Below are 23,166 nucleotides of genomic sequence, written 5' to 3' on the forward strand. Positions count from 1 at the left end.
ACTGCATTTTGGAAGTTCAAACTCAGGGCACCATATCAGTCCATTATATGGAGAAAAATGCTGAAATGTTTTCCTCAAAAAACACAATTTCTTCACGGCTGAAGAAAGAAAGACATGAACATCTTGGATGACAAGGGGATGAGGACATTATCTGTACATTTCTGTTCTGGAAGTGGACTTCTCCTTTAAATAATTCATTTTTTTAATTAATTTATTTTGTTATTTTTATTTTATTTTTTTTATTATTAGCTTTTTTATTAACCCAGAAATCCCAGTTTGAGAAGACCTGAGCCATCGATTACTCTGTTAATGTAACTTTACTTGTGGCTAAAGAGTAAATAAATATTAAATAGATGAAATATTAAAGATGATACACACACACACACACACACATTTGAGTGTAAATTATCTTGTCATGAGTAGACGTGATATGTTGTGTTATGAAAACAGCACAGAGATACAGACAAAGATCAGTTTGATTTTAGAATCATTAGACAAATATTAATATATAAGCACAGAAAGACACCAGTAACCAATCACAATCCAGTATCACACAGAGACATGGAGTAAATTAGATTATGTACTAGAAGACTTACTGAACATCAAAACACATTTTTGCTGATGTATTCACAAATGATTGTCCCCAGAGTGTCTGTGCAGAAAATAAACAGTGGTGAAGAACAGCAAACACAAACGCATACAAACACATACACACTCTCCCTCTCCCTCTCTCTCTCTCACACACACACACACTTACACACTCACTCACACAGCGTCATGATGATCCTGAGGCAGCGGATGATGGTAAACATGTCCGTCTGGATTAGACTGGAGTGTCTGTGGTCAGCTGGTCAGGGACGTCTGTCTGAACCTAAGCAGCTCTAATGAGACATGGTGAGACACACACACACACACACACACACACAGAGAGAGAGAAAGGAAAAGTGATTTCACTAACAGAATAAACAGCTGAAATCTACAACACAACTACACTTTTACATTTCCTAACAAAAATTATAAGTGCTACCAGAGTAACAGTTGCTTACATGTTTCTATGGCATTGCTATGCAGTTTCTAGGTGGTTGCTAGGCTGTTCTAGCCTACATTTCTAACTTGTTTTCTAGTCCAGTAGGTGTAAATGGTTCATTTGGTCATTTGGTAAAGTAACAGCACTTTTCCCTCAACAATACACACGTCTGGAGCACAAATGCATAATTAAGTTTGTTAATGAAGTCTTTGAGGCATCATACCAGGTTTTAGGATCATTAAAGATACAGTACTTAATTTTTCACTCATATTTTTGTAGTCTGAAATTGTAGTCTGTTATTGATTCCAAATTACTTTTCAAAAGTTGTAGTTAGTAACATAATTGATTACATTACACAAGTTAGGTAATATAATTACACTACTTTTTGATTACTTTTATATTGCTTTTGAGTTAATTCATTTATCACATTGATTTAAATAGGATATAGTATCATATACCATACTGATAAAAAAAAATACAAATTCCTGCCGTGGTTTGAAATATTACATACATTTAACATAACAGTGACAGTCACTGCGCTACTTTGGGCTGTTTTCCAGCTAAAATAAATAATTTGTTGTGATTGATTTATTTTATTTATTTGTTACTTTTAAAAGTAATGCATTACAATATTGAGTTACTCCCTAAAAAAGTAACTAATTACATTACTTACTTTTTATGGAAAGTAATTTGTTACTTTACCTTTGCATTACTTTTTAATTTTGAGCAGGGCTTGCTTGTTTGTTTTTAACATAAAAAGTTCTATTTGTGGCAAATGTAAAAGCCCTTTCACACCAAAAGCCTCAGCTTTAAGAAAAGTAAATTCACATCTGTACACTGTAAAAAATAAATTGAGTCAACTTAAAATAATTTGTTACCCAACTGCCTTAAAATTTTAAGTTCAGCGAACTCAAAAAAATGTATTCAACTTGAAATGTTAAGTTATGCTAAGTGACAACTTAGATATTTGAGTTGACTCAACTTAAATTTTTAAGGCAGCTGGGTTACTTACCCATCTGTTAAGTTTAACAAACACAAATATCTAAGTTGTTACTTAGTACAACTTAACATTTCAAGTTGACTAAACTTATTTGAATTGACTGAACTTAAAAATTTAAGGCAGCAGGGTAACAAATTATTTTAAGCTGACTCAACAAATTGTTTTTTGTTTTTTACAGCATAGACTGCAGAAGAAAAAAAGTCAACTCTTCAGCAATAAAAAAAGGAAAACAAATGTTAGATTATCTTGAGTAATTTTTGCTTATTAGTATGGTTGAATTGGATCATCGAAGGTCAGCAGCAAAGACATCGGTTAATAAAATGGTATTAAATGCATAAAGGATATCTGTATTATTTAACATATTTAATTATTGCAGGTTTGCATCTTATTCTGGGTTGAATTTCTCTGTTTTTATTCATTTTGAGGAATACTAAATCTGTAATGAATTAATGCATGTTAACATTTATTCTAGAACTAACAGCTTACTATGTCAAATGTAATGTTATGTTAGATGTTTTATTTGTAAACATCATGTTTTTTCTGCTTACTTCAGTTAATGTCATCAAACTAGCGAGCTAAGCCAGTAGTAGTACTGACAGTGTTGTGTAAACATGACTGAAGATGAGAAACACGGAATAACAGACAAACCGATTCAATTAAGTGAATCATTTACGCTGGAACCGCTCCGATTGATTCAAACTCGTGACTTCGATCATTCAGATTCACTAGACGCATCAGCGATCCCGATCTGAATCAAATGATCTGATTGGAGCGCTTAGAAAAAAATAAATCATTTTGCAACGCATTGGTTACCGATTCGGATGTCAAAATTCAATAATGAGTAGGCTCGTTCGAGCTACAACCCTGCATCATTCTTGTTATGCACTAAACTGTGGGACGGCAGGAAGATTTGCATCTGCAAGATTTGCATTGATTTTAGAAGATAAAATTTAAAAGATAAAAAAAAAAAAAATAGGGAGAATCAAATTATGAATAATTTATTGCTATTGTGTGACTAATGTAATCATGTAATCTATAAAAAAGTAATCATATTCTGAACAATTTAAAATGTAATATAATCAAATTACAAGTACTTAATTTTTGGAATCCGATTGTGTAATCAGGATGACATGTAATGAGTTATTACCCACTGCACATAGTACTGATGGTTTGTTTGCCTGTAGCAGCAGAGCAAGAAACTGAAACAGAGCAAAAGTTCAGCCGCAGGTGTTCAAGGGTAAAGTTCACCATGTACGATGTGCAAAGCTCCTTAAGAGAGAAGGATACACAATGGTGCTTACGCGACTGAAGATAACTCAAACCGTACGCCAACCGGACAAACGCAGACTCTCTGATAGCTGATCTCATTGAAAGATTTGCTGCTCTTCTCTTTTATCTTCTCCTCTGTGTTTACAGCCACCTCCGTGCCTGATTCACTGTGATTGGTTCCTCCAAACACACAGATCTATTTGTTCTCAAGGGAAGTCAATTCTTCCAAATATTCTGAGTATTAAATGATTTGTGCTGCCTCACCGCTAGAATCTGCTGGAAAGCGTTTCTTGGCTCTGTCTCCGTATTGACTTTCTCTTGGCTGGGCTTCATTCCCTTTCTGTTTCCTGGAATGGTCATCAAGGGGACGGACATGGACAACAATGATCCTGCTTTGGGATCTTCTTCAGCCCTTGTTAGTTTTGTGTGATGTATTGGAGCTGTCAGGTGTGATGTCTAGGGTTAGTGTTCTTCTGTAAATCTCGTCTGCACATGTTCGTCTGCATCACGCTGGATTTAAAGGGACAAAGGAAACATTTCATTACAAGCTCCATAAAACATATTCTGTGGATGAATGATAGTATGCAGGAAACACTCTGGGCAGAGTTTGATGTGTGATTTTTTTTAAACTGAAATGCTTGTATTACATTTAAACATTTATGTGAGGAATTATGTTATTTAACCATGCAACAGGGTCTGAAAGCAAACAGGTCATATGATTTACTAGTACTAGTGCTGACAGTGATGTGATGAAACCTCCAGCACTGAGTACTAAAGCTGAGTGTGCTAGTGCTGCATTTGAGACACAAGTGATTTCTCAGATCATGCACTGTTTAGGAGACTGTGCTGATACTTTACTATGTGATCAGACGCACCTTTTCACCTGCTGGACTAGAAAACAGTTAGAAATCCCATGCACACTGAAGGAGGTACACAAGCCACATCCAGAAGACCAGAAGAGACATGAGCCACATAGAACAACCTAGAAACACTGTAGCAACCACCCAGAAAACTCTAGCAACCACCCAGAACTAGGCAACACCCTAGCAACCACACAAAACACCCTGGCAACCACTCAGAACACCCTAGTAACCAAACAGACCACCTTAGCAATGACACAGAACTACCATGCAACATCCTAACAATGCAACATCCCCACCCAGAAAACCCTAGCAACACCCTAGATACCACCCAGAACACCCTAACAATACCTAGCAACCACACAGAACACCATGTCAACCACCAAAACACCCTACCAGCACCCTAGAAACTACCCAGAACAATCCAATAGCACACAGCAACCACACACAACACCCTAGAAACCACACGCACACCCTAGCAACACCCTAGAAACCACATAGACCACCCTAACAATGATACAGAACAACCATGCAACACTCTAACAACTACCAAAACCCCCAGCAATATGTAGCAACCACCCAGGAAACCCTAGCAACAACCTAGATACCATCCAGAATACCGTACCAATACATAGCAACCACACAGAACACTGCATCAACCACCAAAACATCCTAGCAGCACCCCAAGAACTACCCAGAACAACCCAACAGCACACAGCAAGCACACACACATACACCCTAGCAACACCCTAGAAACCACTCAGAACACCCTATTAACCACATAGACCACCCTGACAATGACACAGAACAACCGTGCAACACTCTAACAACCACCCAAAACTCCCAGCAATTTCTAGCAACCACCCAGAAAACCCTAGCAACACCCTAGATACCACCCAGAACATCCTGACAATACATAGCAACCACACAGAATACTGCATCAACCACCAAAACGTCCTAGCAACCACCCTAAACATACTACCAACACCCTATAAGCCACATATACATCCTAGCAACACCCGAGAAACAATACATAAACCCTTGCAACACCCTAGAAACCACACATACACCCTAGCAACCACCCTGAACATACTAGCAACACCCTAGAAACCACATATACACCCAAGCAACACCCTCAAAAACACCTTGAACACCCTAGCAACACACCAGAAGCTAAAAATACACCCTAGCAACCACCATAGTAACCACACATACACCTTAGCAACCACCCTGAACATAATAGCAACACTCTAGAAACCACATATACATCCTAGCAACACCCCAGAAACCGCATATACACCCTAGCAACCAAACATACATCCTAGCAACCACCCTGAACACCCTACAAACCACATATCCACCCTAGCAACACCGTAGAAACCAACCTAAACACTCTAGAAACACCCCAGAAACCACACATACAGCCCAGCAACCATCCTGAACATCCTAGGAACACCCTAGAAACCACATAAACACCCTAGCAACCAAACAGAACAGCACTGTGGTGGAGAGCTCTGCATGGGCAAACACTTACAGTTCCTTTAAAATAATGTAATGTAAATAATGTCCAAATCTGGTTAACCAATGAGATTGTTATTTAAATGTGCTGAGATGTTTACATTAAAAACTGATGGTGAGTGTGTACACACTACAATGAATATGAATAGTATATATCATGGATGTAGCATGTTTAGAGTCTGGAGCATCATAAATGATGTGTGTGAAGTCAGAGGTGATCTGTGATCTGGTCTGAGGAGGATTTGGCCTGTCCTAGAGGTCAAAGCTCAAGGTCTTATAGAGGGCACTTTGTGCTGAACAACAGTCCCAGGTCATTATTGTGTGGGAAGCATTAAGTCCTCATCTATCCATTTAGAGAGTCTGATTATAGCATGTGAGAGGCGGGTTTAAACTGGGTCTGATACAGGAATAGAGCTGGAGGTGGAGTCTGGAGGGCTGGAAGGGCGGGAGAGACTCGAGCGTGTGATTACGGCTAATCCCTCCTTAAATAAGGTGGACGCCTGAGAAAGAGGACAATACCCCCGGACAGAGAGAAAGTGTCTGCTGAGCTTCGTATTTCATGTCCGCTTGAGTACAGGATGAATTTCGCGGCGCAGTTTTTTGCTAACTTTGTGAACGACGGCTCCCAGGCGCAGGAGACACGGAGAAGCTTTAATGACAGCGAGGAATATGATCCCTTCTGGCAAAGGTGGGAAACCGTAGCGTGTACATCTGAAACCCCTAGAGAGTCTCCAACACCTTCCCAGTGTCCTCCTGAGTCTGAGAGGCGTGATGTGACTGGTGTGGAGTTTCACCAGCGTGTGGCGGTTCCTCCTTCCCATCCTGTAGTTCCTCCATCCACTGACTCACATGCAACCATTAAGACACCCAAACCTGAAGCAGAACTCACACAGAGACACCAACATGCATCTCCATCACCCTCAGCAGCTTCTGCTCCTCAACCCACTCCAAGAAAACCCAGCAGGTCAAAGCCTGCAGCTTCTAAGAAGGTTGATGCTCCTCAACCTGCTTCCAAAGCTCCTGGTCCTTCTCCTGTAGAAGCAGCAGACCCGTCCTCATCCGTAGCTCTCCCTCCGTTCCCACAGCTCACTGAGAACGCCACCTTCCTGTCGCTCTTCCAAGCTTTAGTGTACATCCTCCTCAGACTCTTCCTCACCTTCATCCTTCTCTTCCTGCCACGGTAAACATGTTTAGAGAGAATAAGAGCTGAAAGAGGACTCTTCAAACAAACAGTCATTTATGCATGATATTAACCTTGTAAAAAACATTTTTTAAATGACAGACAAAATATTTCAAAAGTTTGCATGTGTTTTTTGTTGAGTGTCATATTTGATCCATCAGTCTTTCATGGCTCATATAGTGAGAATATGGAGGAAAAACAGCTCAGTTTTCTTCATAGAGTCAAACTGAGCAAAAATGTGAATTTGCAGCAGATGCTGATAGTTATATGATAAAATTCTGCTGCTTGTAATGTAAATCAATGAGATCCTTATAACACTAGAGCAGATACTGACATAAAATGCTGTAAATATCAGTGGTGACTCTATTTCTCCAATAAAATGTCTTAGTAAGATGAGACTGAAATGATCCAAACATATAATGCAATGCAATCCAATGAACAAAGATGTGAGATGTTTTGGAGGCTTGTGAAGATCATTCCTCCACTGAGGAACATTTAAAATAAAGCTTCTGGAAACAAATGTTCCTCAAAAGATCCTGACGATCAGATTTGACACTCACTGATTTTTCTACTAAATGATTCATAGAGAATCAAGTAAAGTCAAGCTGCTTCAGTCCAGTAAGTGTTCATCTGGAAATATGACTACAGTTATTCTGACATGTAAGGGTATTTTGTAGAAGCTGGACGTTTGTACAATTACACTTAAAGAGCTTTTACTCTGTAAAACCTCTAAACTGTCAATCAGTTGACAGAAGAAATTATTAGATTAAGCAGATTGTGTGTGAAACAGGTTTAACAGCAAAGGTTGATCATTTAGAGTCTCAGAAATGTGCATATCAAAGATGATCCTGTATGGTTCATCACAGGGTGTTTCTCTCTAACAGATAAAAGCTGTGACGTAAGAATGAGGCAAGAGGTCAAACCTGCAGAGCTCAGATATTAATAGACTTCAGTGCTGGAAAAACGACCTCAGACACTGAAATACTCTTAAAGGAGTAGTTCACTTCCAGAATATTTTCCAGAATTTATAGATAGTGTACTTACCCCCTGATCATCCAAGATGTTCATGTCTTTCTTTCTTCAGTCGTAAAGAAATTATGATTTTTGAGGAAAACATTTCAGGAATGTTCTCCATATAGTGGACTTCAATGGTGACTGTGAGTTTGAACTTCCAAAGTGTAGTTTAAATGCAGTTTCAAAGGGCTCTAAAGACGAGGAAGAAGGGTCTTATCTAGTGAAACAATTGGTTATTTTCAAAAAAAAAAAATAATAATAATAATTTATGTACTTTTTAACCTCTCGTCTAGCTCTGTGTGAACTCTGTTTTTTCCGGTTCATGACAGTTAGGGTATGTCAAAAAACTCCCATCTCATTTTCTTCTCCAACTTCAAAATCATCCTACAACGCTGTTTTACCTTTTTTTTGTAAAGGGTGTTTGATCTTCTTTGCATTTTCACTTTGTAAACACTGGGTCGGTACTTCTGCAGCGATGTAGGACAATTTGAAGGAGAAAATGAGATGGGAGTTCGTCAACATACACTAACTGTCATGAACCGGAAAAAACAGATTTCACGCAGAGCTAGACAACACAAGCATTTGTGACCCTGAACCACAAAACCAGCCATAAGGGTCACTTTTTAAAAACTCATACAACATCTGAAAGCTGAATAAATAAGCTTTCCATTGATGTATGGTTTGTTAGGATATGACAATATTTGGTACAACTGTTTGAATATCTGAAATCTGAGGGTGCAAAAATATCTAAATATTGAGAAATCGCCTTTAAAGTTGTCCAAATTAATTTCTTAGCAATGCGTATTACTAACCAAAAATTAAGTTTTGATATATTTACAGTAGGAAATTAACAAAATATCTTCATGGAACATGATCTTTACTTAATATACTAATGATTTTTGGCATAAAAGAAAAATCTATAATTTTGACCCCTACAGTGTATTTTTGGCTATTGCTACAAATATACCCCAGCGACTTAAGACTGGTTTTGTGGTCCAGGGTCACATTTGAGGTTGAAAAGTATATAAATTGTCCATTTTTTTTAGAAAATAACCAGTCATTTTGCTAGATAAGACCCTTCTTCCTCGGCTGGGATCCTTTTGAGGCTGTATTTTGGAAGTTCAAACTCATTGGCACCATAGAAGTCCATTATACGGAGAGAAATCCTGAAATGTTTTTTAAAAAAACTTAATTTCTTTATGACTGAAGAAAGAAGACATGAACTTCTTGGATGACAAGGGGGTGATTATCTTTTTTTTACACAGCTAAACTAAGGCTACTCACAATTCAGTGTTAAAACTGATGCAGCATAAAAGCAAGACTATATTAAAACAGCTCTGACCCACCGCAGCCTCTGTTATCAAAGGCAAATTTATGCAATTATAATTGCTGTGTAAATTCAACTAAATGCCTGTTGAGATGCTGCTTCTGTTTTGCAGTGTAAACGTGGCTCTAGTGATGTTGTCACCTTGACTGAAGCATTCGGGCAATTTAATATGCTGGAATATACATGTAATATGCATGAATCACAGTGATCCGCCAGCACTGGTTCTGCGTTGTTTTTCATTGTTGAGTCACGCTGTTGTTTATTTGAGCTGAGTAAACTGTAAACCTCTTCCATATCAGCAGAAAATAGAACTAACCTGCTGTCTGTAGTTGTCTGAAGCCACTGGAGAGAAACACATGAACAGATGTAAACTGTCAGGAGCATCTTCAGATGGCATGTGGGTTGTTCAGGTTCTTTGATGGTCCTGTGTTTCTTGAGAGTCTTGTTTGTTCCATTTTAGTTCACTTGAATAACAATATTATTATATATATTTACATTTATTTATTTAGAGTGACTGTCAAAAGAGCCACAGTATTTACAGTAAAAGGTTTAGTAAAAACTAGATTAGTAAACAACTTGAGGAGAAATGCAAAAAGAGCTGAATAGGAATTACTCTTGGTTTTTCCCCGCACAGTGCGGAGCAGCGCAGAAGTTTCTCCAAACCCGACTGCTCCTTCCACAGCGGGCCGTGCGCTAAAGACGGCTACATCGGGAACGGCCGCGTGGGTCGCCGCTCCACACTCATCTGCCCAGAACGCCTGAAGGACTTTGGAGCCGAGGAGTACCTCAATGGAGATGTGAAGGTCTTCGAGACCAGCGTTTCAGAACCGCCGGAAGTCCAGTTGATGTCCACACCCAAACCGGCCATGAAGAAAGGCAGCGAGAGCAAGTCAGCAGCCAAAGCTCCACCAGAACATCTGCCCCTAAGGACACCCTCAGCGAAAACATGTTTGCGCCGTTACACTTTCAGATAAACATCATTTACTATTTCAGCAGACCGGCATTCAGAAAACACCCATTTGTCCCCACAATGTAGCAAAAACAAGTACACACACACACACATACACACACACACACACACACACACACACACACACACACACACACCAAACCACACAGAGATAACACTACTCGTCCAAGCTGTCCTATCAGTAGTGTATTTTAGAATAGCAATAGCTGTAAAATCAATCAAAATATTTTTGGTCAGTGTTGATCTAAAATGACTTTAGATTTTACAAAAGGCACAAAAATGGCTGTATGAGTAGCAGAAGTACTTATTTAATTTGAGAGAAAGATGAATTATTTAAAAAAAAAAAAAAAAAAAATGTTTTGTTAATTGTTGTTCAATTAAACCAATAACTCAGACAGTGTTATTTAATAGGGAAAAGCTAAATTTAACTATCATTGAAACAAAATGTTTAAAAACATAATTTTTTTTTTCAATTATTTATTCAAAATCTTTTCTAGCAATGTTTTGTTTTACCAATTTGACATATCCTGGCTGGAAAATATATATATATATTTAAAAGAAAAAAGAAAGAAAAAATACAGACCCCAAACTTTTGAATGTTAGTATATAGTGTTACAAATATTTATATTTTAAATAAATGCTGCTTTTTATTCATCAAAGCAGTGTTATTTATTTCTATTACATTATTTAGCATATTTATTTTTGTTCATCAAAAAATCCTGAAAATATTTCAGCAAAAACTGTTTTCAACATTGATAATAAATCAGCATATTAGAATGATTTCTGAAGGATCATGTGTCACTGAAGACTGAAGTAATGATGCTGAAACATCAGCTTAAATTTTACAGCAATAAATTACATTTTAATATATATATTAACATAGAAAACAGATATTTAAAATTGCAGTAATATTTAAAAATCTTGCTATTTTTCAGCATTTTTTTAAATCAAATAAATGCAGCCTTGATGAGAAAGTCTTTAAAAACATTAAAAATCTTACTGATTCCAAACTTTTGAATGGCAACATATGTATAATGAATTACTATGTTTTAGTTGAATAATTTGAATTATTTTACAGTACTACACATGACTCGCCATTTATATTTTTATTTTGTTTTATAATTTTATTTTTATTTAGCATTTTTACTTCTATCTATATTTGCATAATATTGCATATATATATAATAATATTGAATATATATAATCAGAGCAATATTTCAAAATATATAACTGAATAAACAAATTCAGATTTAAGTAGGTTTTTTTTTTTTTTTTTTTTTTTTTTTTTTTTTTTGCATCATTGTAAAGCACCGGCGCTCTGATTCAATGGGCTGTGACTGACAGTGAGAAAAGTACAGCTGGAAAAAAAAACAATCACTGAGAAAATATATTGAGTGACATATTAATTCATTTAGGGGAGATAATGAATATTTTAGGGGAGCCTAGAGCAGATCTAATATCAACATTCAATCAGACTGAAACATCTGCGCCTGATCAAAATGCAGATACTGATATTGAGTTCTGCAGGAATGATTTAATGAAATCCTAAAGCCATCTCTGAACGGGTACAGTTACGCTGTATGAGGGGATCTTGAGTTAAGTGTGAATTTGGAAAGGTTTGTTTAAATTCGTTCCCCTGCGTCAGTTAGTTTAGTTTCATGACCTGCTAAAAATGAGAGGCATTTGCCAGATTTACAAACAGCTCTCTGATGTCAAACTGATGAACGTGTGTGTTCTGCCCGCAGTACTCCAGACTGTCCAAACAGTACGGCATGGAGATCTACCTGAAGAAAGAGCTTCTGCATTACACGGGTTCAGTGAAGGAGAGAGGAGTGCTGTACCTGCTGTCCTCGCTCAAACAGGTACAATCAGCGTCACCTCTAATACAAACAGCATCTGAACACTTCAGTCACACTTATGTCACTGCGTTACATGAAATAACCAGAGCATAAGTCATGCACAAACTTCATTTACAAACAAATCATCAGCTGTAAGCAACAATTACCGAGGTTCAGGCGCTTTAGGTATTTAAGCACATGAAGAAAAGACATTACATATTATTTAGCAAGTCTGTAACCACCTAAATCAATTATTAAAAAAGCATTTGTGTCAAATCCAGGTGATTTACCACAGAAATATAATGTTTTATAACTTTGCATGCTTGTTTTGAATCACCTGTCACATGTGCTCAGCGGGTTTCGTGAAGTTTTGAGTTTTCCTTTAGGCTTTATAGGCTTTTGGGTATATTTGGACAGGCACCTTTACTAAAGCACCCTGTTATAGCTTCCCAAATGGTACATTTCAACATGTTTTTGATAATTAATGAAATAGACAGTTCAGAGAACTGCACTTAAAAACAAAAAACCTAGGACTAGTTCGCAAAAGTAGGTTTTCCACAGATGGCTGATTTCTTTCAAATTTCTCACACACCTTTGGGGCTGTAAGTCAAACAGGCCCACAGAATTTCATTCTGATCAGCCTCCATTAACCTTGTCTAATAGGTGCTCAAATTTAATTGGCCATTGGCGCCCTTTTTTTAAATATGCAAAAATGTCCCCATAGACGCTTGTGGCATTTTGGACCAAGACTGTGCACAATGATTTTCATGCAGATAGGACAAATGATTGCCTAGTTATAGCCATTTTTATGTTTTCTCCCCTCTTATTGCGCCACCAAATGGCCAATCTCCGCAATTTTCTTCCTGTGACCTCAGATGGAGCTCTTATATTTTGAACATCTTTTGAACGTTTTGGCGTCCCTTTGCCACAGTGAGTCGAAAGTTCAACTTTTTTTGATTATTATTGTATTCACTCTCCAGAGAATCTTTCTGCACTTGTTTGGTTCCAATCGAGTGAAAAACCTAGGACTAGTTTGCAAAAGTAGGTTTTGCAAAAAATGAGCCAGGGATTCCAACGACATAAGACACTTGAGCCTGGACTGATGGTGTAGGGGTTATGAGTGATTTAGTACTTTTGATCGCTGTAGCGCCCCCGTCAGGCCGATTGGGGCGAGCCTTGGTCACATTGTAGGCGGTGTGAGTACTACCATCCCTCCAAGTTTCAAGTCTCTACGACTTACGGTTTGGTCTGCACCATCAGTTTTACATGGAAATCACTCATCCGTGACCATTCTCACAATCACAATAGGGTTTAAACATAGTAAAAGTGATATTTTGTTTAATATGATTATAATGTGTCAAGAAACCACAGTGTGATTGTATGTGATTTTTGGTTTCTTGACATATTTTCATCATTAAATCCAGTATGAAATATGAAACATGAGTGTCACCGTGTGCCTGTTCCAGGATCAGCAGAGGAAGGGTGTGATCGTGGCCACAGACTGTAACTTCTCCATGGCGGTGGCGTATCACGCGGTGGAGATGCGGATCCCGGTGTTCGTCATCATGCCGGCGTACAGCTCTCCTCCTCGCCTGCGCATGTACAGAGACTACGGCGCCATGGTCATCTCGTACGGCAGCACGGCCCGAGACTCCGTCAACCACGCCAGACACCTGGCCCGAGAGAACGGATACCTGTGTCTGGAGGAGTGAGTCTGGGTCAAAACTTCACATCTGAGGAGTTCAGTCAGTCTAGATGAGATAGCAAATGTTTATAATATCTTAATTTTTTCATGCATTATTGATTGAGCAGATTAGAGCTGCAGTACATGCGACTATAAGGCATGAAGATATTAAGACGCTTGTTAGACGACAGTCTGTTGGTGAATTCAGCACAGATGGACAGACGGCATCTTCATTATCTAGAAACCTTTGACTCATTTAAGAAGATCTTTGTGTGTTTCTGCCTGTCATTTATCATGTGATTCACTTCTACTCTCTGAGTCCTACAGTGACATCTACAGTTCAGATTCATAATCCAGAAAACCTCAGAAGAGGACAAAAATAGGCTACATACTGCAGACTAAATTTAGGAATAATTAAGTTTTTCAGTGTTTATGAAAGAAGTCTCTTCTGCTCACCAAGGCTATATGTATTTGATCAAAGACACAGTAAAAATTCTGAAATATTATTACAATTTCAAACACCTGTTTCTATGTGAATATGTTAAAATGTAATTTATTTCCATGGTCAAACCTGAATTTTCAGCATCATTACTCCAGTCTTCAGTGTCACATGATCCTTCAGAAATCATTCTAATATGCTGATTTGCTGTTCAAGAAACATTTCTGATTATTAGCAATGTTGAAAACAGTTGTTGTGCAGCCCATTTTATTTTTCAGGATTCACAGATGAATAGAAAGTTCAAAAATTAAGCATTTATTAGCAACAGAAATCTTTTGTAACATTATAAACGTCTTTACTGTCATTTTTGATCAATTTAATGTCATTTATGACTAAAAGTATTAATTTCTTAAAAAAATACCCCAAACATTTGATAGTTAGTAGTGTATCACAGTTTACACATATAATCAGAAATGTTTGTTGAGCAGCAAATCAGCATGTTAGAATGATTTCTGAAGGATCATGTGACACTGAAGACTGGAGTAATGAGGATGAAAATTCAGCTGCACATCAGAAATAAATTACAGTTTAACACATATTCACATAATAAACATATTTTAATATGTCATAATTGTACTGTATTTATGATAAAAAAAATGCAGCCTTTGTGAGCAGAAGAGACTTTTTTTAAACATTGAAAAAACATATTTGTTCCAAAATGTTGACAGGTAGTGTAAGTACTGGTAAAGATGGGTTAGTTAGTAAGGTGCATCAGTAAAAGTGAGTGAAATGACATGAGCAGTCAAAAGTTGGAATCCATCCAAAAAATAAGCTCAGATATATAAGGTTGTTTTCATCTGTGTAATATGTGATCCTGCACCACAAAACCAGTCATAAGGGTCAATTTTCTGAAACTGAGATTTATACATCGTCTGAAAGTTGAATAAAGCTTTCCATTGATGTATGGTTTGTCAGGACCATATTTGGCTGAGATACAACTATTTGAAAATCTGAAATCTGAGGGTGCAAAAAAAGCAAAATATTGAGAAAATGAAGTTCTTAGCAATGCATATCACTAATCAAAAATTAAGTTTAGATATATTTACAGTAGGAAATGTACAAAATATCTTCATAGATATCTTCATCTTTACTTAATATCCTAATGATTTTTGGCATAAAAGCAAAATCGTTCAATTTGACCCAATCATTGTTTTGTTGGCTATTGATACAAATATACCCGTGATACTTACGACTGGTTTTGTGCTCCAGGGTCACATATGTTTTGGTCTCTAAATCACTCCCACTGTACTATTATCCTAACACATAAAGAACAAACAGACGTGTCCAAACCTGTGCCCGCTCACGCGTGACTCTTCATCCTTGAGCGCTGAACACAAACCTGAAAGCAAAGCGGTGATTTGGCAGAGTTCGGAGTGTCTGTCTGTCATGAGGGCAGTTGGACAGGTATGACGGATCCATCTCTCACCCATCTGCCTCTCATCCGCCCCGCAGGGACGACAGCGCCGTGTATCTGGCAGGTCTGGGAACAGTGGGTCTGGAGATTTACGAGCAGGTGCCCAAGCTGGACGCGGTCATCGTGCCTGCGGGCGGACACTGTGGCCTCCTGGCGGGAACCGCAGCTGCCATCAAACACCTGAACCCTCGCATCTCTGTCATAGTGAGTCCAGTCTGACGGAAACGCGGCGTTACGGCTCCGGGTTCACGCTCCACTTGGTTAAAGCTGAATGAACTCATGCATTTCATCAGATCTGTGAACGATTCATATACTGTTAGATCTCAAATGCATTAACAAAGTACAGAATAAGTGGTTGTGTTGAATTCATGCTGTGTCTCCCACAGGGTGTCGAACCGGAGGAGTTTCCTCTGCTACTGCAGTCGCTCAAAACAGACTCTCCCATTAAAGATCTCTACTGCAACCCCAACAAGAAACTCTACAGAGGTAAAATCCCCTGCTTTACCATTCTAACTAACCTGTTTTCTCCTGTGAGCAGTTCTGATGGGTTTGTGCTCTGCTTGGTCACACAGATTTGGTGGATCACTCTCTGGGCACACACACCTTTCAGCTGGCCAAGAAAATGGTGGACAAAGTCATTTCTGTCAGGTATCTTGAAGATCACTGGTTCCATTCATATCTACAGATAAATTCAGTTGTTACTGGAGATGTGCAATAAAATTTAACATTTGGCATTCATGCATTTTGGCATACACATTTATAAAAAAGCATTTTACATTGCATTCAAGGTTTACACTTTATCAGTTCATGCATTTCCTGGGAATCGAACCCAAGACCTCTGTGCTGCAAAATTCCCTTAGAATTTGCTTAATTCAACTAACATGTTCAAAGGGGCGTTGTTAAAATCCCTTAGCTGTTATAAATTCACTGTAAACCACAGCTTCACGGGGCTTATTGCTTTTAGAAAACTGTTATTCCATATACACTACCGTTCAAAAGTTTAGGGTCAGTACGTTTTTATTGTTTTTTTTTTTTTTTTTTTTTTTTTTTAAGAAATGAGTACTTTTATTCACCAAGGATGTATTAAGTTAATAATTAAAAGTTTATTAAAAGTTAATAATAAATAATTTACATTGTTATAAAATATTTATATTTTGAATAAACACTGTACTTTTTAAACTTGTTATTCATAAAAGAATCCTGAGAAAAAAAAAATCACAGGTTCCAAAAAATATTTGGCAGCACAACTGTTGATATTATCCAACATTGATCATTCTAATAATAAATCCGCATATTAGAATGATTTCTGAAGGATCATGTGACACTTAAGACTGGAGTAACAGCTGATAAAAATTCAGCTTTTCATCACAGGAATAAATTCTATTTTAAAGTATGTTAAAATAAAAAACATTATTTTATATTGTAAAAACATTTTGCAATATTACTGTTTTTTTTTCTATATTTTTAATCAAATAAATGCAGCCTTGATGAGCATAAGAGACTTCTTTAAAGACTGTTACAAGTCTTACTGACCCCAAACTTTTGAACGGTAGCGTACGTAGAAAGGTTTCAAAAAATAAAAGAGCAAATAAAGTGTAACAATACTGATAAAAACATTATTCTTTCACCAAACAATGTAGTTCCTCAGAAAGAGTTGTGGTTGCAACAAAGTGGTTGCAGAGCAACACACAAAAGTAAACAAATGTGTATGTTTGTAGAGTAATTTACAACAGCTACACCAATCAGAATCAAGGACCAGAACTATTTGTTTTTGTATTTTTATTAGAGCGTTCCAGTATTCAACCGTAAAACACTTAATGTGACGTAATGTATTAAGACCAAATTCAGTGTACACCATAATGATGGTGCGTACTACTGTATATACAACAAACACATGAACACAAAATGCTTGACATGCAATTAAGCATGTTTCTTAATGGAATAGATTTTGTTCCAGGTGAATTTGACCCACAACACATTTTTAGTTGATGAACATGTTTAAAATGTTTAAAAAGTAGTTCTCACAAATGTACTGTTTTTATGGAAGCCAATTTCCACCACTAAATAAAAAATTAAAAAGGTAATTTTTATCTTACAATTCTGAGGAAAAAAGTCAAAATTGTGAGACAAAAAGTTGCAAGAACTTTTTTTTTTTATTAAGTAGCAGAAATAGGGCTCCATAATTTTTTTTTTTTTTTTTTTTTTTTTTTTTGTGTGTGTGTGTGTGTATTTTTGATGAACTGTATTGAATCCACTGACCTGGAAAATCAATGATTCCCTTGAATTTTAACACAATGAAAAGGAATAATTGCATTGATATTCTGGGCTCATCTGCTGGCCTATATATAGTAAGCATCATCAATAATACATTAGGGCGTTAAGTGTTTTATAATGTCTCCAGCGGTGAACTGAGGAGCGCTATGTGTGCGTCACGTGGAGTCTGTTCTGCGTTTGAGTATGTGTTTCTGATGTTTTCTCTCTCTCTGAAGGGAGGCGGACGCTCTGGTGGCCATGCTGCGCTTTCAGGAATACGAGCGCTCGACCGTGGACACAGAAGGAGCCATGGGCTTGGCTGCCATCTTAGCGGGACAACTGCCAGAACTTAAAGGAAAAAGGTGGTTAAAACCCCTCACTCACTTTATTACCATCCTAACTGGACCATCTTTTTGATGAGTCAGTTAGAAGAGGATTTTATCATGTTTGTGTTGGTAAACACTTGACTGAAGTCATTTCAGTGATCTATTGAACTGAATCTCCTTCAAAAAACAAACTCTGGCTCTGAATGCATGAGCTGCACTTGAAGCTGCTGTGAAATGCAGATCAGCACGTTATTAATGCATCCGTCTGTGTGCTAATGAACTATATTACTAGAGTAAATTGTTTATCTGAATTACTTCAACATTATCATTTACAATAAGGTCTCATTTGTAATATAATTTAATGTATTCACTAACGAACAATGAGCAATGCATGTTTTATAGCATGTGTTAATATTTATTAGCAAAAATACAGTTGTTCATGTTCATTATCTAATCTGAACAGATACAACTTTAGATTAAAAATATATTATTAAATGTTGAAATTAACATTACATTAATTTACATCTATGCATTTAACAGACGCTTGTGCTGCAGTGAAAGTGTGAATTTTTCAATTTATGCATGTGAATTTTGGGGGGGGGAATTGAACCCATAAACTGCAATGTGAGCAGAGTTTATTTAAATAAATAAGAATTGTAAAAAAAATAAAAAAAAATTAAATATTTTTTCAGAATTAAAGTTAATGAGAATAAATGTTTTTAAATATTTGTTTTCTACAAATTATTAATATTATAAATATTATTTAAATATTTAAAAATGTAAATAATGTTTATAATATTACTGTTTTGTGGAAAACAAATATTTTTAAAAAATTGGTTCTCATATTTATTTTTTATGTGCTTTTTGGTGAAATGTATTACATCTAATTAGGGTCATTTTGAACATAACAATACAAAAAAATTTCTTTCGTTTAAGAGATACTGATAAATGTTGAGATTAACTAACTAGCTAACTTTAGGGGGAAAATACTTAAAACAGAACAAATCTGCATGAAACGTGAAATTAAAATATAAGTAAGAGTCCTGTGTGAAGGTTGTGTTGTGCTGTAGGGTGGCGGTGGTGGTGAGCAGTGCAAACATGGAACTGGATCTGGTTCTGCAGTGTGTGGAACGAGCTCTGGTTCTGGACGACAGAGTCAGTCGCTTCACGGTGCAGCTGGCCGAATGGCCCGGAGACATGGCCAAACTACTGGACTTGCTGGCAAGAGAGGACGTCAGGTGAGCGAACGACAACAGTGTTCTGGAGGAACAGATGCACAGTGTCAGTGCTGATTCAAAGACACAAAGTCAACTAAACCCTTATTTACATTCATGCATCATGCAGATGCTTTTATCCAACGTGACTTGCATTGCATTCAAGCTGTACATGTTATCAGAGCATGCATTCCCTGAGAATTGAACCGATGACTTCCACTGTTAGAGCTGCTGTTGTGCGTGCATGTGCACCTTGAATGTAATGTTAGTCACTTTGAATAAGAGCATCTACTAAATGCATCAATGTAAATGTAAGCTACAGGTCATATCAATATCAGCATGTGAATGTTCAGTGAGCTCGTGTCATGGAGATCACAGTTAAAGTTACAAGATGTCCTGAAGCAGCACTAACTAACCAACTCACTAACTCAACACTCTTTCTTTCTCTCTCTGTCAGGTTGCTGGATGTTTGTCACAGACGTTACAGTGATAAAGCCGAGCTCTTCAAAGCACAGGTCAGAGGACATTTGATTTACACACTAACAAACAAATAAAACATATTCATTTTCATTCTGTACCACAGTATATACAGCAATTCCCAAACATTTTAATCAGCTGAATGTGTTTGAGCTGAGATTTTAAGTTGATACTTCAGTAATTTAACACCACATTCACATGTGCACTCTGAATGTCTCACTCGGTTAACTCTCACATGACATGCAGCTAGTAAATAAATTTAGTAAGTGTTATTATTTTATATATATATATATATATATATATATATGGTTTTTTTTGTTTTTGTTTTTTTTAAATTGTGTATTTTTATTATTTAAATAATTTAAATAATTTCTGGCTTGATCATGATCTGCAGTTTGGGAAACCCTGTGACCCTGGAACACAAAACCAATCTTAAGTATCACGGGTATATATATATTGTATGGGTCAAAATTATTGATTTTTCTTTTATACCAAAAATCATTAGGGTGTTAAGTAAAGATATTCTGCAAATTTCCTATTGTAAGTATATCAAAACATTTTTGACTAGTAATATGCATTGCTAAGAACTTCATTTGGACAACTTTAAAGGTGATTTTCTCAATATTTTGATTTTCTTGCACCCTCAGATTTCAGATTTTTAAATAATTGTATCTCGGCCAAATATTGTCCTATTCTAACAAACCACACAGCAATGGAAAAGTTATTTATTCTATTGATTCTTTTCTATTCTATTGTATTCAATATAAATCTCAATTTTAAAAATGTACCCTTATGACTGGTTTTGTGGTCCAGGGTTACATATAATAAAGTACGTGGTATTATTATCATCAGATACCGTACGTTGAGGAGTTCCCCGTCTCAGTAAAGACATGCAGGGTTTGTGGTTTATCTGTGGAAACACAATCAGACAGAATGAGCCATGAGTGTGTGTTTGAGAAGCTGTTTGACTGATGTGATTGTGCTCACAGGTGGAGTGTGTCGTTGAAATGAGGGATAAAAGTCAGAACTCACAGCTACGGCGGACGCTGTCGGACCGATACCCGTCACTGCGCTGGCTGGAGCGGTGATCAGCACACAAACACACACACACACACACTGCAAAAAATGATTGTATAAAACAAACTTTTTTCATGTTTTTGAGTAAAATATCAAAACATCCTCAGATACATGTAATTGAGAATCAAAATATACTATATATATATAGATATAAACTCGTGGTTTTTTGAAAATGTATCAAAATTAAGTGAAAACATCTGCCGGTGTGGTCAGAGCGATACACTTGTTTTCCTTTGAATTGAGTTTATTTTTCATTCCACACTGCCACATTTGTTCCTCTACAAAAAAACTCACTTGTGTTAATCTTTTCAGAAAACAAGACTTAGTATCTAAAATCATTTTGTTTGTTGATTTCAAAATGTTCAGATATTTCTACTAGAAAACAAGACAAAAACATGAACATATTTTTTTTCTGACACTGTTGTTTGACTAAACACAGATAGAGCGTTTAGAAGAAAAGACAATGTCATAAATACTCTTAGTGTCACTGATGTCACATGAAACAGATTTATATTTTAAAAAATGAATGTACAGATCACTAAAAAGCTAAACATATGAACTGTAATTCAATTCAAACTAATTCAGATGCAACACTGAATGTTTCAGTCGTTCCAGAATTAAATGATTCATAATTATTGGATGATTATCATTATTATTATTTGAGGAGGTTTGTGCTGTATATAACTTTATTTATTAAACTCATGAATGTGTGCTGATAAATCTAGCTGTATTGACGTCTGTTGTGTTTGGCTCGTGAATATAAAAGCTCATCCTGTATATAATCACACTCCGACTGCTGTATTTTATGGAGATTATCAGGTTAGATATTATGTGTGTCTGTATGAATCTGCACATTATTACAGACCAGAATCCTCAGCACCGACGCTACAGACGTGAGATGAGTTGAATATAAGAGTTTAGATTACTTCCTCTAGAGAGAGAGAGAGAGAGAGAGAGCAGTGATTAGAGTTTAAATCTTTAAGTCTATTAGCTGAGGACACCTTGACCGCGGCACAGAGCTACAACACGAACCAAACTACTGCAGGAACCTCCATTCACAAATACTGCATTAAAATGAATAAGACATTTAACACACCCGCCCTATCAAAACCAGTCCGTCATCTCACACTGATGCAGTGTCTGATGAACAGTGTTGGGAAGGTTACTTTGGAAATGTAATAGGTTACAGATTACAAGTTACTCGATTTAAAATGTAATAAGTAGTGTAACTTTTCAATTACTTTATTAAAGTAATGTAACATTACTTTTGATTACTTTTCTAAATTTCTAAAATTTTCAACTGTTAATCATTTCAAAACAGTTAAACCAGGCAGGGTTAATCTTACAGTAGCACTCAACACTGATTACTGTCAGACTTTTAAAATCCTTTATCACTTGAAATATTATTATCACTTGAATAATATTGAATTGAGTTTTAATATTTTATTAGCTAACCAAATGCAAAGCTTCGACTGAGAAAAATTACCAAGCGTATAGGCCAACGTAAGTTTCCCAGATGAGTGTGTGTTATTAGCTTTTACCAGTTGTTATCGGGGAATAACATACCTTGGAATGTCATGACTGACCAATCAGAATCAAGCATTCCAGCCGTGTAATAATTGTATTTAAAAAATTATTTTTAGATAATTTTAGATCATTCTGAGGTTAAATTCAGAGTTAAAATCATAACAAGAAATAGTTTAATAGCTATGATACTGGTTTTGAAATCAAATGTTTGCATAGTTATGACATAGTTATGAAACAATGGCATCTAACAATGCCTTGGAAAAAAACAATTGATCTTAAAAACTAAAGTATATGCATAAACCCAAATAGGAATAAAAGAGTTATTGAATAAGCATGTGTCCTATTCTGTGTCCTAAACTCTTGAAGCATTGGTGTCTCATTTTAGAGCAATCAATGCAGTTTATAAAAGTAGACAATTAAATCTGTATGTGGGTGTGTTTGTGTGAAAAAATCAGATGTAATCCCCTTTGTAATCATTAACATTTTTCAAAAGTAACTGTAATTTAATTACATATTTTTTCTCAGTAACTGTAACTAATTACAATTAGATTTATTTTGTAATTAAATTACGTAATTCCGTTACATGTAACTAGTTACTCCCCAACACTGCTGATGAACATGATGCTGTATGACTGACTGTCCTGCTGACAGTGTCTTGTAAACATGGCAGAAGACGCGAAAAGACAAACCGA

The 23,166-nt window shown here is 36.5% G+C and overlaps 1 protein-coding gene across 1 annotated transcript; it reads left to right on the top strand.

Moving 5' to 3' along the window:
• Positions 1-6,138: 6,138 nt before the first annotated feature.
• On the top strand, positions 6,139-21,711 carry LOC127174771 (L-threonine ammonia-lyase). The gene is made up of 12 exons (XM_051125352.1): positions 6,139-6,362; positions 9,830-10,141; positions 10,176-10,227; positions 11,911-12,027; positions 13,470-13,711; positions 15,639-15,804; positions 15,987-16,086; positions 16,173-16,248; positions 18,090-18,215; positions 19,250-19,417; positions 19,851-19,908; positions 20,860-21,711. The coding sequence occupies exons 1-12, from the start codon at positions 6,253-6,255 to the stop codon at positions 20,956-20,958; spliced, it is 1,626 nt and encodes a 541-aa protein (XP_050981309.1). The 5' UTR covers positions 6,139-6,252; the 3' UTR covers positions 20,959-21,711.
• Positions 21,712-23,166: the final 1,455 nt, after the last annotated feature.

Source organism: Labeo rohita, chromosome 13, assembly GCF_022985175.1.
Source record: "Labeo rohita strain BAU-BD-2019 chromosome 13, IGBB_LRoh.1.0, whole genome shotgun sequence".
Lineage (NCBI taxonomy): Eukaryota > Metazoa > Chordata > Actinopteri > Cypriniformes > Cyprinidae > Labeo > Labeo rohita.

What these genes read in the sequence shown, in the direction of transcription:
- LOC127174771 (XM_051125352.1), top strand. Translation starts at nt 6,253, where the DNA reads ATGAATTTCGCGGCGCAGTTTTTTGCTAACTTTGTGAACGACGGCTCC. An exon ending in CTGGCAAGAGAGGACGTCAG is followed by an intron (nt 19,418 to 19,850) that starts GTGAGCGAACGA and finishes TCTCTCTGTCAG; the next exon opens with GTTGCTGGATGTTTGTCACA. An exon ending in CCGAGCTCTTCAAAGCACAG is followed by an intron (nt 19,909 to 20,859) that starts GTCAGAGGACAT and finishes TTGTGCTCACAG; the next exon opens with GTGGAGTGTGTCGTTGAAAT.